Genomic DNA, 14,257 nt, shown 5'->3' on the forward strand with positions numbered 1-14,257 from the left:
TTGTGGGAAAAAAAAAAGCCTTTTATTAGATTTTTACAAAACTTGTAAGAAAGAAAACAAAAAACACTTTATAGTGGATATATGAAATATATAAACTTACACATTCCTACCCACTACCTCACAGATGCATATTTTGTCCATTACTTCCTTCAAATAGAAAGAATAAACACCTGCACTTCTATGCCAAAACCCAGATGATGCAACAATAGTAGATCATAGAGGTTATGGCTTCCTGCTACACTTTCTATAGCAGTGCACAGTCTCTCTCTGCAGTTTGTCCTCCCCACAGTTATCCCAGTTTCAGTCTTGGGAGGAGATATTTTACTTTTTTTAAAGTCAAGATGATTTTGTCGTTTCTGTTCAGTGAACAGCCCCACTACACCAGCACAAATGAGGGGCAAATAATCTCCATCAGAGCAAAGGGCTGAGGAACTTCACACTATCTAGGAAGTTGCAACTGGGAACTGAGTTCTCAGCCTTTGTCATCTATTTAAAATATCAGCAGTTTTTACTTGATTAGCCCAATGCATTCTACTTACAGCTAGAATCATGCTTATGCGGTTCAGAGACCATAGAAAAACCTTCACAGAACAAGAACACTTTTATTATAGTGTTTAGAGGAGTAATTATTATGTATCATCCAAAATTGTTCTCAAAACTAAGATTTCATTTAGCTTATCAATGTGATCAATTGCATCTTAGTAAACAATACAATTATGCACAGTTATCTTCCATTAAGAAATACTGTAAAATATATACAAATGTTGTTTCAGGCAAATGTCCTTTTCTCAAGTGCACAAGCTGCATTTCTGAACTTCAGCATTGAGTCCCATCAAGTGCACACAGAGATCTCACTGTAGTCTTTGTGAAAGCATCTTATTTACCAGTTTACTCACTTTTCAAAGACTCACTCTGAAAAGAATTACAAGGTACAAGATTTATATACATAAAGGCACAGCAATTCTGTTGAAACCAGCTATATTACAGTACAGTATAGTTCCGTCAGTGCCTTTCATGCAACAAAGTTCACTACCAAATTTTAATCTTATAACTGCAGAAGGACTGCATCCTTCCCTTTTGGTAAAAAGAATAACCAGCTATTATTTAATCAACTCAAAGTTCATACAGGAACTTGAAAGAAATACATAAAATATTTTTTCTTTCTGCCTAAATTTGCTAGGCTTTCAAGGCTGTTTGTCCTCAAAAGAGCAAAGGTGAAGTTTCATTTGTGCTAAGATGACAGACTAAGAGTTTTTCAATAGAGATAGTTTTATAAAAATGATGTATCTTATATAGGTGCCATCCTAGGAGTCATCACCAGCAGCCACAGACAATTTTAAAGATAGATCAGGAACTGAGACAGAAGAAGATTTTGAATTCAGAGGACAGATTCAGATCTGGTATAAATAAATTTAACATTAGAATTACATCTTTGGTTGGTCCACTGCTCAGAAGGACTCCATGCAATGGACATACCAAGCATACTTCTAGTAAAATGATTCAAAATATTCTTCCCTTCTCCTTCCCCCAGTACTAACTTCAAGCTGTCATTCCTGAAGCTTCAAAGTTTCCCTACACATCAGTTGCACTGAAAGAGTATTTGCACTTTTTACATCTGTCTGAAGCTGAATAATTAGAAAGCAGACTGTATATTGCCATTCAGCTAATCAACTCCCAAAGCTTTGAGCTGCCGTTCAATCTCTTCATCTGATATGGTAGCAGCTTTTGATGTTGATGCAGATGGCAAGCCTCTGGCAGCTGAAGGAGCTTTGGCCATCTAAAAGAAGACAGAAATTGAATTCAGTCACAGTAATACATGTTGGGACAAGCTGACTTCTAGAATAAGACTGTATGTAACAGCTGCTTAAAAAAAAAAAAAAAAAAAGAATGAAGGGGAAAAAGCACCTGAAGTGGATGAAAATTGCCATACCTTTCCAGAGATTTCAATTCCTATCTCATCAAGCACTTGGTTAACAATATCTTGGCTTTCTTCCTCTTCATCAGAAGCATCAAAAATATCATCCAGAGTATCATTAACTTAGAAGAAATAAAGAAAAAAAATTAAAAAACAAACCCATGCTGTATTAAGGAAAAAGGTTATTAAAATTACCTACCCTCCTTCCTCCTAATACCCACCCAGAATGTAATAGTAATACCACTGTATAAGATACCAGATATACAGAAAACACCTGTATATTGGTTTCTCACCTCTGCCTTGCAAAGCCTGTGAGCACACCTACAGCAACAACAGGGTAAGGCATGCCTGCTGTTATAAAAACTATTCAGTTTCAAGAACAGTTCAGTTGCTCTATCTCCCTCCCCACTAGATTTTAACTTTTCTTAAAAGCACCTTCCATAATTCCACAAAAATTCCTTTCCTCCTCTTCTTCCAAGTAAGCTGAGAAATTTTTAACTACTTGGCTAACAATGTATATTGCAACAACAGTTCCGCGCTGTTGAGGTATTCACATCTTGCTCAACAATATACTTTTGATTCTATTCTACTTACTTCAGCTAACACAGTAACAGGAATTAGGACAGGAAGAAGACTGTGCTAGCAACACCAGGAAGTTTGGTATTATTAAGGTGACAGTGGACAGACGCAATTGGGAATAGGAAACTTGCCACTCCCCAAGAAGTTGTTTGTAGCTTAAAATTAAAAAAGGAGACAAAACACCATGTATGTAAAGCTCAGATTATCAGTAACATCTAAGTTAAGTGTCCCAGAAGAACAGCACATACAGAACTATCAGCTACAGAAAGGACATTTTTTCAAGTACCCCTACCAGTTATGCCAACAAGGTTTTGAACAGGTCTTAAACCCTCTTCCCTCCCAGTATGTTCTTTCTAGAAGTATGATGGGTGCTTTGCATGAAGATGGGAAGGAATGGGCTGTAGATTCGGTACACAGAGCTACTAAAAAGTCTAAGCTCAGCCTCCCTGCTCAGACATGAACTGTTTTATTTGCTCTTCACTTTTGCTGTTAATCTCATTAATTGTAGATATAAAACTTCAAGCATCACTATTTCTAGATTGTACCCTTCCAACAGCAGTATAGGCTGCAGCTAGCTGTTCCTTGCAGTGTGGAACTTACTCATTTCTTCAGTCATTTCCATCTTCATGTTTTCCTTCTGAAAATTCTGCATTGTTTGTAGTGTCTTTTGTGGATCCATCTTCTTATTAACTGTTTGCATTGTCTATTAATATTGAAAAAAACCTTTATCATACAACGAGACATTAGTAAATATCAATATATACCTTCAGAAGGAATCAGACTTCTCTAATAAAAAATTACAGACATAAAATAGATCAATAGTACAGTCTGCACCTAGTAAGAAATTTTGCTATCTATTATCCTAATAGATATGCTTTTAAACATATGCATCTTTCTTTGTACCATGATCCTTCTCCTGGCTGTGTATTACGAAAAATCTGCCTGATTTAAATGAAAAGAATGAGACACTTCTTAACTTGCACGCTATGGCCTTACTAAAGAGGTAAATGGCTGCGGGTTTTTTATTCAGTAAGGAATATTTATTTGAACCACCACTAGAGACTAGGCATTAAATTGCAAGTGTTTATTTATGTCAATTTAATGGAAAAAAAAACTTCTCTCTGAAAAGCAAATATCCAAGTGTTCAGGAGATACATATTAGCTTAATGTGAACCTCTGTAACGGGTAGAGATTTTTTTTTGCAACAGTGTAATAAACATCACCTGTTTTACTACAAGTATGCAGCATTACCTTGGCAGACACTCGTATTTAATACTTTTTTCTTCCTAAGAAGCAAGCTATTGTACCTCTCATAGGACATCTAAACCTAAAAATAAATGTGAGCAATTCAGGCAAAGTTTCAACCAGCTTTGAAAAGGTAAGAGTTGATTAATTAAAAGGGATGCTATCAAGCTCTACCAGCTACCACCTTCACTGAAGCTCTTCTGCGTTTGTGTACGAGTTTGTTTAAAGTGACAATGTATTATGCTTCTAATGTTACTTGAATGTAAAAGACAGACTGTGTTCACACTCATTTGAATTTAAAAAGTCGCTATGGATCTAGAGGATGTTGGTTCTTTAGAATTCTTTTACAAGTGTTGTAGATGACTTTACTGTGTCCAAAATTAGTGCCAAACATGCTAAAAAGTATACAGAAAATACTTTGAAAACTTCACATTCATGTATTTATCTTGCTTGTTGAAGTAACTGATTCCATGTATTTTTTCACTGATAGTTGTATGAGATTAAGAATAGTTTATAAAGTTCAAAATGCACAAGTGAACACTTTTTCAAACTTTCCATGTTGATAAGGAAAACTACTCAGTTTAAAAGTGACCAAAAGAATTTAACACCATCCTCTCCAATAATGTTACACAAACTAGCCCATAGAAGTACCTTCTGTGTTCCAAACAACAGCACTTTTCTGATGCTTGTCAATTTATTATTTTTTTTTTTATATATTTTTGTTTGGTTGGGTTTTTTCCTACTGGATTACCCTTCACAATTAGTCTACTGACACTTTGGTTTTGACAAATTTATCTTGCAGATAATAAGTTAACCATGTAATAATTAAAAAGCAAGACCAACTAGTTCACATGCAACACTGCTGCAGGAATACTGAGTAAGCTGTTTTACTTGACTGCATGCACAGTAAGACAAACCCCCCCGCTTTGTGGGCTAGCCAGGAAGGATGGCAAGTTTGCGGCAGAGCCACAATTTGTATCACTGAAGGGCTGACAGCTGTCAACTCACTGCTTCTAAAAGATACCTGATAGCAAAGCCTTAGTAGTAATTACTTCTTACACTAAGTTGCATTGTATTACTGTGTTTAAATAGCACATGACTGGATTTAACTTGGACTGTGATAAAAGCACAGGTTGTCGACAATGATGTGTGCCAACTCTGTTTCCTACACCACAAGCTGAACAATACTATTTGCCAAAAGCAAATTCCCTATTTATTAATTCAGGGAAATAGGGAAATTTCTCAAAAAGGAAAAATGAAAAAAATTAACTCTCATAACCCTGATTTTTCAGACTTTCATGAGGTAAGATTTGTGAGAAAACTTAATGCAATACTGTTTCTTTAGAACACAGAGAGTGAGAATGACAAGGAACTCCAGATCTGACTTCCTTGGGAAATTAAGATCTGAAGCAATAACCTACTTTTGGCACAAGCCATAAAGCTACTGTGACACACTGCCTTGATTTCTAGATGAAGCATGCCCTCCTTTTGCCCTGTAAAAACTGCTTGTGACAAGATATACAGGCAAGACACCAGCAGCACGGTTTGGGATTTTTTTTCTCTACTAAAGCAAGTTCTTCCACTGGCATTAGAATACATTTTTATCATGCTAACAGTTGACAGATAACTAGCCCAAGAAAATATGCATAGTTAGGTGCTAACTGGCTGGATTGACTAAGTAAATATTTCATGGTATAAATCAAATTACATTTTCCTACTGTAACCTCAACACCATTTGGGTTATTAAGCAGGGGGGGGTTATTAAGCAAATTACTGTAACCAAAATAACACAACTTAACTTTTGCAACCATATGCTGCATCCTAATGTAAAAGAATGTCTTGTAACACCTTACCTTTGCTGTAGTTGACATAGCTCCTGCCATCTTCATCTGAGAGTTCATGACCTTTGTTTGAGTTGACATAGAAGTGACTTTAGAGCTAACAGCATAAGTTCGATTTTTCTGCTTCCGCAGTTGTACAAGCTGTTTTGCCAGCACTTTGCAGGCTTCTTTGTTACCAGTCTTAGCCATTTTCTTTATTTCCAGTTCCTGTTAAAAAAGGTATTAAGATTAATTCTACAGATTTTTCATTAACTCAAAGACTATAATTAAACCTAATAATTAAATTCCAAAAGTTAACTATCCTCTTGATTTTTTTAAAGACATTTAATATTACATAGTCATATTTGCTTTTTTAACGAGACTATTTAGTAGAATAAATATAATGCTGTTATGACTTCACCAGAAGAAGAAAACACAATAAAACTGAATTATAGCATGGTAGCAGTCTTCCCCAAAAGACTTCAACATCTGCATAACATCACATTCATTTACATAACTGGATAGGGAATACCACTTCAAAAAAAACAAAACATCCAAACCTAGAAGTGGGTATTTAGCCCAGAGGTACCAGGAAAAGGTTTGACGCAAATAATTCTGTCAGCTGGGATTTTTCAAAGTATGCCTTCTGGTTTGTGAGCTGGTAATGTAAACTTTGCAGCTTATTTTTCTCTGTCAGGCTTTTTAAGAAGGGCTTGCCATAATAGCTCAGTTCTTTGTCTATGTACAGTTGTATATTTTGCTTTTTACCATTAGGTAGAAGCAACTTTTAAAGACTAGCTTTCTCCTGTGATTCTTTAGAAGAATATACCTGCTATGGCAACACAGTTACTTCACTTCATGTGCACTGATGGTCCAGAAAACTGCACTTTTAAGACATATTGCACTGAAAAGGTAATACTGGTCTCCAAGATAGGCAAAATGGTCATGATAAAAGGAAACTAACCCACCGTATTAGCCTTTCTACTAGGAAAAATCATGAGTAAAGCTTACTATAGAGATGGCAGTGGCACAAAATCATCTCTGTAAATCCATAATTTCTGAAAGGCTGTGTCATACATACTATTTTTAATCCAAGAAGGTACAGATGAGCAAATACAGAGAATAGGGCTGTTTAAACATGAGAGGCCTCAAATATACATAAAACTGTTCTCTTTGTAAGTAGCTCACAGAAACCACAAAAACAAATTTCTGTAGCATGCAAAGAACATTACGTTTGTTTTCCTTATACCTCAAGAACAGTGAAGGATGGGAGGGATTAGTTTGCACACTGACAAACACTACTTTGCAGCCTAATTTTAAGAGCGAACATTTGAAAATAGGGATTTCTCAGATATGAAATACCTATGTAGCATCTATAACATGATTTTCAAAATGAAATACAAACCTACACCCATTGCTAAGTCACTGCAGATAATCCCTCTGAGAAATCATACCCTATATATAGATGATTTTATTCTTATGTAAGAATAATTTGGGTAAAGAGTTGCAACACATTATTTGCTTCTGAGAGGTTTGGGGCAATCTTATTAATGGCAGTTACATTCTTCTGGAAAAAAAATAATCAAAATTCAGATAGTCATACGAGGTTACTGAACTGAAACAGAACTGTCTGCATACTTTAAGGCATTTTTATATGTAGAATTAATATAACTTGAGTTTTCTCGGGATCGTACATCACAGTTAAGGAAAGAAAAGTCTTTCTTCAGAAAGTACCCAACAAAGTGTTCTGAGACTGACTGACAGGCCCTTGGTCCTTTTTCACCTGATCTGCCTCTGAAGACTAGTATTTATTGTCCACTGATCCTCTCATCCTAACAGCTAATTTTAACATTTTCGAAGACACATTTCATTTCTGCTTTCTTCTCCCCCTCAGAAATCCAGCATTTCTGAAACAATTTACTGTGGTAAACACGAGTATTCATTGAAATTAAGGTTATTTCTAGAGTCAGAATATCTCATACTGGAAAATGCCTTATCTATGAGGAACCTGCTGTACCTTGGATGTTCAAAACTTCAAGAAACAATCTCTCTGATCTCTTTTAGCTTATGATTCTTAGCTCTTGGTATTCATACAACCTGCTGCCATGGAACACCACCTCAATAACTACTGAAACAGTGGCTGGATTTGCATAGCTTTTCCCACAATCTGAGCATGCCTTCATGCATCAAAACTCCACCATCTGTCACATCCATTTATCCAATTATACTGCCACACAGGTGCAAAAGCCATACACTGAATACTCGATAGCTCACACTCAAAAAGTTTTAAATAGATCTTAATTTAGGCAGATGATTTTCCTACTAGCAGCTAGTTTTAGGGAAGCTGTATATGAATTAAAATAACGTCCCTATGGGCACTGAGGATATCCTAACTTTTCAAGTATTCTCTCCCACTAGGTAACATGATAGCACTCACACTTCTGTTAGTTTTTCCATCACAAAACCACTGATTTACAAGCCTGCATTGTAGGAGCATTTTTTATCTTTCAGAAGGTTCCTTCTGAGAATGGAGGGAAAAATGAACATGGTTATTTTTATCTAAACAGTTTCAGGCCTTTCCTATCTTAAAGACTGAGCATTACTTTCAGATAGTACATTTTTTTCCAACACAATTTCAATAACTAAAAACTCAAAAAGGTGAAGACAACTTTGATAGTGTTCAATTATTCTATATTGAGTTGCATCTTTAGAACTCTGCAAGTTTTCTGTTGTACTGGAGCAGTGTGTTTGGTTTTAGAATAAAATAAAGTTCCCTGCTCTACTTACCAGTTGTTTTTCCTGTTTTTCGAGTGCTGCTCTATCTCTGGTTATAGCCCTCTGTGTACCTCTTAACTCTCGATTTTGCTCCTTTATTATATCTGGAAAGAAAATATTTATAGCTGGGAAAAGTTTTCAATACTACATGAACATCTTATCTGCTAAGCACCCTGCAGACATGGAGTATTTTTGACAGCCTCCCTTTGTTCAGACTGAACTGTCAGCATTTCAAATCAATGAAATATTAGCAAAATACAATTTTAGGTTTACAAATCATTGTTTCAGCAGCATAGGCCATATCCTGTAGGAAAATAGCAGTTTTCCCTAATATGTTTCTTTGCACCACAACCATAGCAAATGCCTTAACCACACAGGAAGAGCTGGGTACATACACTTTTCTGCAAGTTCAACTCTCGTTTGGCAATAACATTCATTATGAGCCCATTGCTTTTCAACCAGTCAGGCCTAACCGCAACACATAGACCAGCTGAAGAGACCTTGTATATGACACCTCAGAGAAGTTATGGAGCTTCCAAGTCCATTTAAACAGTGAAGATATTCTCAGACACAATGTCTGGATGCTGCTCTCCTCTGTCCTGTTCGATGGATATTATCCTGTAATATCCATCCTGTTCAATGGATATTACTCTCCTCCACAACTGTACCATGTCTGTGCAGCCCAAATTCACTTCAGACTATAAAGCAATAGTGTTCAAACTTTTTCAGTTAGCAGATGCTTAAGAAATTAAGATATGAAAGTGGAGGCCTTTATAGCAAATTTAAGTTTCCTGACAACTGGTGTAGCCAGCAGAAGCTTGAACACTGTCAGGTACAACTACCAACTTGCAGAGGAGTTTCGTCCACTGTAATACTTAAAAATTATTTACCAGTAACATCTATTTATTAAAGCAAGTATTTATAGATGGCATTATTTACAATATAGACATTAATCATGCTAGTTGCAATTAACTTTTGTTAGAGTTTACAGAACATGCTTAGGTGTGAACAAAGGTTTGCATCTGACTCAGCATCCTCTGGCTTCTGGAGAGGAAATTCATCTGCTCCTAAAGTATACACCTATATGATATCAGATAAACTTTGTGTGGGAGTTTAAAAGGAGGAGACCGTCACATAAACTTTGTGTAGACTTGTTCTTCTAATCCACAGAAGTAACATCATGGCGGGGCACCACTACTATACTTACAAAGTTTGAAGGATGTGAAAATCAATACAAAGAATCAGAGTTGCTAATGGAAATAGAGGCATATAGGATAATTCTAAAAACTGCTGCCACCATTTTCATTCTGTATTAAGACTTGCAATAGTTTTTCTACAAACAGAAAGAAACGTACGTGTTCTTTGTTCCCACAACCATAAACACTGTAAAACATTCATTGCTGAAATTATTTCAACCTTAAGTTTGATTCAGAAAAAAACTGGACCTTTGGTGGCATTTTAAAGAGGGCATATACAATACCCCTTGCCACCAATTATTTTTGTCCAAATAAATGCATATTCCAAACAAACTTCATGAAAGAGAGAGCTGTTTTTACAGTGCTACTACTTCTCTGAGACGTAGACAAAAAGCATCTTCAGGAGATGTAGGCTTTCCTATGGACAATAACAAAGAGCTGAAAGATGACACAATATAACACTTCATTCTTCACACTGGCAAAGCAGCAGTGAATATTATTCTGAAAACAATGCTACAGGCAAGTAATTTTGAAGGTAGACAAACATATATTACTAACATAGCTGTACTTGTGAAAATGAAAAAGCTTAACAGCTACATACAAGACTGTATTTTATAAGTACAATAACTATTAAAAAAAATAAAATCCCTTAGCGTATAAAGCTTGAGAAGTAGGAACTTCAAGATGATAAGAAACAAGAACTATACTTCAGTCATGAGACAATAAGGGTGAGCACAATGCTGATTTCTGTTGTTTCTGATCTCACAGTGGCTCAAACTAGGGACAGCAATAAACTGAAACAACTATCTGCAGTTAAAGGCCCTTTCATTTGTTTTGTTTGTTGGGTTTTTTTGTCAAGTTAAGGCTAAGATAAGAACTTGGTTCTTGTTTCCTTATGATAACTGACACAAATTTGTAGCTTTACCCCAGCAGAATACAAGACGGGGTACTGCTGAGGCAGCCTTTTGCCAGTAGTCACTCCCACAGCCTTGCACACCAGGGTAGGAAGTGCCTCTGCTCCTTAGAACAGGTTAAACAAGAGACACCCAGCAGGGCTTGACCTAGCTCCTACAACCCGCCTTGGTCATGGAAGCTTAGTGTCATCTCCATATTCCTCCCCTCCCAGCTGTTGCACCCCGAGCACCAAAAATGGGACATGGGGGATACATACGTATTCCCCCTTAGTGACATACAATTGGTTGATGCACAGCGTCATTTTTGGTGAGCCATTTTCAAACATGGACCACCTGATCTGCCACAGGGCACCCAACATGCCCACCAACCAGCCAGCTCTGGGGCTCACCAAGCACCAGCCAGCCTCTGCCCCACAGCCACACATAGGGCATATTTGGAGGGCTGATCGCCCACAGGACTGCTGTCAGACAAGCGACCTTTTCTTGGCTTTCCTTTGGAGATCATTATTTCTGCATAACTTTAAGCGTTTTGTTGACAGAGCAACTACTAAAGCATCCAGACCCACTTGTTTTAAAACGCTCGTACAAAGCCGAGGGGGCTCCAGCGGCTCCCGAACCCTGCTGTCATGCTCGGCCGCCTCCTGCCGCGCACACAGCGGGCTTCCGCAGGCCCGCACCGCTCGCCCCCCTGCTCGCTCTCAGCTCCAGCAACTCTTTGCGGGCCTGTTCTGTTCCCTCGCTACTAACGAGAGACGTTGCTATTCCTCCTCCCCTCACCCACAGACCGGGAGGGATCACCAGGACTCAGCTCCTGCTGTCCCAGGGGCCGCCCCAGGGACACCCTGCCGCCCCGCCTGGCTGGTGAGTCATCCCGGCGGACTGGGGCCTCCTCTTCTCCCTCCCTACGAGCTCCCGCTCCGCCGGGACGCAGAGCCCGAGGCCGCCCCGCGAGCACTGCCGCCGCCACCCCCGGGCCCCCGTTACCCCAAGTCCTCGCCCGGGACCGTAAGAGGGCTGGGGGCAGCCACTGCAGGCTGCAGAGGGGGACCGGTGGGGCCCTCCCCCTGGAGCCGGCTGCCCAGCGCCCCACTCACCGTCCACAGTCTTTTTCTTGAAGAGAGAGGCCATGGCGGCAGCCGGACCTGAAACCCGCAGACCCCTGCTGTCGCCGCAGTGGGATTCTACCTCCTCCTCAGGTGACCAGGAAGCGGCCCGGCCGCGCAAACCCACCCAGCTCCGCCTCCCCGATGGCGAAGGGCGGTACGGGGCCGGGCCTGGACGGCCGCGCCGCGCTGACCCCGCCTTCCCCAGCGGCTGGGGGGGCCGCCGCTGAGAGTTGGGCTTGGGGGACGCTTCTTGGTTCGGGGAAGTCGCTGCCCGGAACGGGGCAGAGGCGGCGGCTGCAGCAGCAGCAGCAGCAGCAGTAGCAGTAGCACGCTGGTGCACGGACTTGGTCTCCCCCGGGTCGCGGGAGAGGCGCTCCAGGACCGTGCCGGGGTCAGTTGGGGTCCCGGCTGAGGGAGCACCGGGGAAGTCCCTAGTGGTGACGGCGTGGGGCCGGGCCCCGCTGTGCCCCGCTGTGCCTTCGTAGCTTCCCACTGCGTGCACCACTGGATGGTTGGGGGGCGGGAAGGGGTTTTTTGTATGGTTGATTATTAAAAATTAATTAAATTCAGTAGCATAGTGCTCTTCGGGTTCACCGCCCTTCATCGTGCAACTTCGCGCATGGGTAGCGATAGAGATCTGGGCTCAGGTCACAATTGAGCACTTGCGGGTGTTCGTTTCTGCCCGCTGTGTGCGGAGCACCAGGCTGAAGGAGCCGTGTGTTGAGCACAGTGCTCCAGCAGCCACTGGCAAGTACACCGTGGGGTTTGGGGTGTTTCATTAAGGGGTATTTCTGCTTTGAGCTCTTGCCTGGAGCCAGTGCCATGCCTGGGCAATCATACATCGTTTTTGGCTGCGAGGGACATTTAAGGTTAGGGTTAGGGTAGGGACACCTTCCACTAGGCTAGGTTGCTCTAAGCCCCAGCCAACCTGGTCTTGATAACTGATAACATTCATTTTCTAAGATAAGCCTTTCTGGGTCACAGCTACCCTGGTGCACAAGATGTGAGAGTGTGGAAACAGAAATAACATTTTTCTTGGTTTTCTTAATTTTTAATAAGGTAGTTCAATAATGTAGCAGTGGTTTCATCATCAGCAATTATCTACATACACATCATGACCTTAGGAAATAAAAACAGAGCAATAGTAGAAAATACAGAGCTATTGGTTTGAATACTAGCTAGATATACCTTCACCAAAGTGCAAGCACTGGGGGGTTTATATTAATTTGCAAGGAAAACCAAATGATTGGAATGTGGTAATGCATTTTGATAGCTAGATATAAATTTAACCTGAAGAAGGATTGTAACTTTATTGTGGTAGTACCTAATAAGTCACATTTTTATAACCTTGCACAGAAAAACAATCTATTAGAATATTATAATAGCTGTGTAATGATGTATGTGGATGTAGGAAGGTATAAACTATGTATTTTGTGTCAGCATTTCTTTTTTTTTTTTCTGAAAATACTGATTTTATTGCAAATAGCAATTTTTTGTTGTTTTTCACATGGCCTTTTACTTATTTTTCACTGAATGTGCTAGACTGAAATCCAGATCATGTGTGATGACATAGATACCATGGAAGATTAATGATTCACTATGAGATAGATTAAATAAAACACCCTTTACAAGATTCCTGTGTGTCTGTACTGTTAGGTCAGATTGGTCAGGGATGACTAGTAAGCAAAACTGAAATCCTGGCTTTGAAAGTGCACAGATGAAGGGCAGGAGAGTAATTTAGATTCAGTTCTCCACTTTCCTTGAGAGTGAGGTCAGACATCTTAACTATGGCTACTCTTAGGTCATGCTAATTAGCTATGAGACCAGAAAAAGATTTTTCCACATTATTTCTTCATGAATGTTTGCTTGTGATGAGGTAAACAAAGATGTCCATAATAGACTTCATGATTGCAATAAACGAAGTATGGCTGAGCTATTGCTTGCCTAGTGTTACTTTTTTTTGTGCTACAAGCCTGAATGCTGGGATGCTATTGTATACTTGATTTGAATCTTTTTCGTAGTACTGATACAAGAAAAGAAGCCCTTGAATTTATCTTTCAAAAGAAAAGCTTAATCTTCAGTATTTATTTTAGTTTCTTAATGTCCTGTTTCAGTCTCTGTTTGCAAATCAAAATGTAAAGAGAAAGTCTTAGTCCTTTATGCTGTAGACAAAGTTCAGAAATCAACAGTGACTGTATGCAAATATCGGTTGCAAACAAAAGCTGGGACTGTGTAGTTTCTGTTTATTGGATATTGAGTGAAGTGAGATACAAAAACTGGTCCAGAAGGGTGATACAATATCCTGCATTAATCTGAGCACCTTCAAATCAAAGTATGAAAAATTAATTTGGATATTAAAAGTAGATTAGCAGCAGGAAAGGTGGTTTGTATTCCAGAGCTGCACTATAGAGAAATACGTGTTTGGGAGGGTGTGCATCTATTTGTTTTTAAATATATCTATATCTATATATTGATATATATCTATATATAGAGAGATATATATAAGCTACTTTATAATTGGTCGTTTGGAGTACTTAAGCATATTGTTAATTTAAACTAGGTGACTAAGCTCAGTCTGTTTCATGCTAAATGTGTTCAGGTGCTCAGATGAAATGGCTGCTGTGAAGAAACCCTTGTAAATCACTGTTGTCAGGTACTGTTCTTTAGAATAGTAGCAAAAGTGGCTGATTTGGAAAAGGACTTTTCT

General features: G+C 39.3%; 1 protein-coding gene across 1 annotated transcript; it reads right to left on the minus strand.

Annotated features, from left to right (window-relative positions):
• Nucleotides 1–11,720, minus strand: CHMP2B (charged multivesicular body protein 2B). Its single transcript, XM_062614685.1, has 6 exons — nucleotides 11,539–11,720; nucleotides 8,347–8,438; nucleotides 5,593–5,787; nucleotides 3,095–3,197; nucleotides 1,931–2,037; nucleotides 1–1,777 (listed from the first exon to the last, which is right to left on the minus strand). The coding sequence occupies exons 1-6, from the start codon at nucleotides 11,570–11,572 to the stop codon at nucleotides 1,664–1,666; spliced, it is 645 nt and encodes a 214-aa protein (XP_062470669.1). The 5' UTR covers nucleotides 11,573–11,720; the 3' UTR covers nucleotides 1–1,663.
• Between the last annotated feature and the right edge of the window lie 2,537 nt (nucleotides 11,721–14,257).

Source organism: Pezoporus occidentalis, unplaced genomic scaffold (genome assembly GCF_034315485.1).
Source record: "Pezoporus occidentalis ecotype Australia unplaced genomic scaffold, CSIRO_AGI_Poc_V1 ctg177, whole genome shotgun sequence".
NCBI classification, from domain to species: Eukaryota; Metazoa; Chordata; class Aves; order Psittaciformes; family Psittacidae; genus Pezoporus; species Pezoporus occidentalis.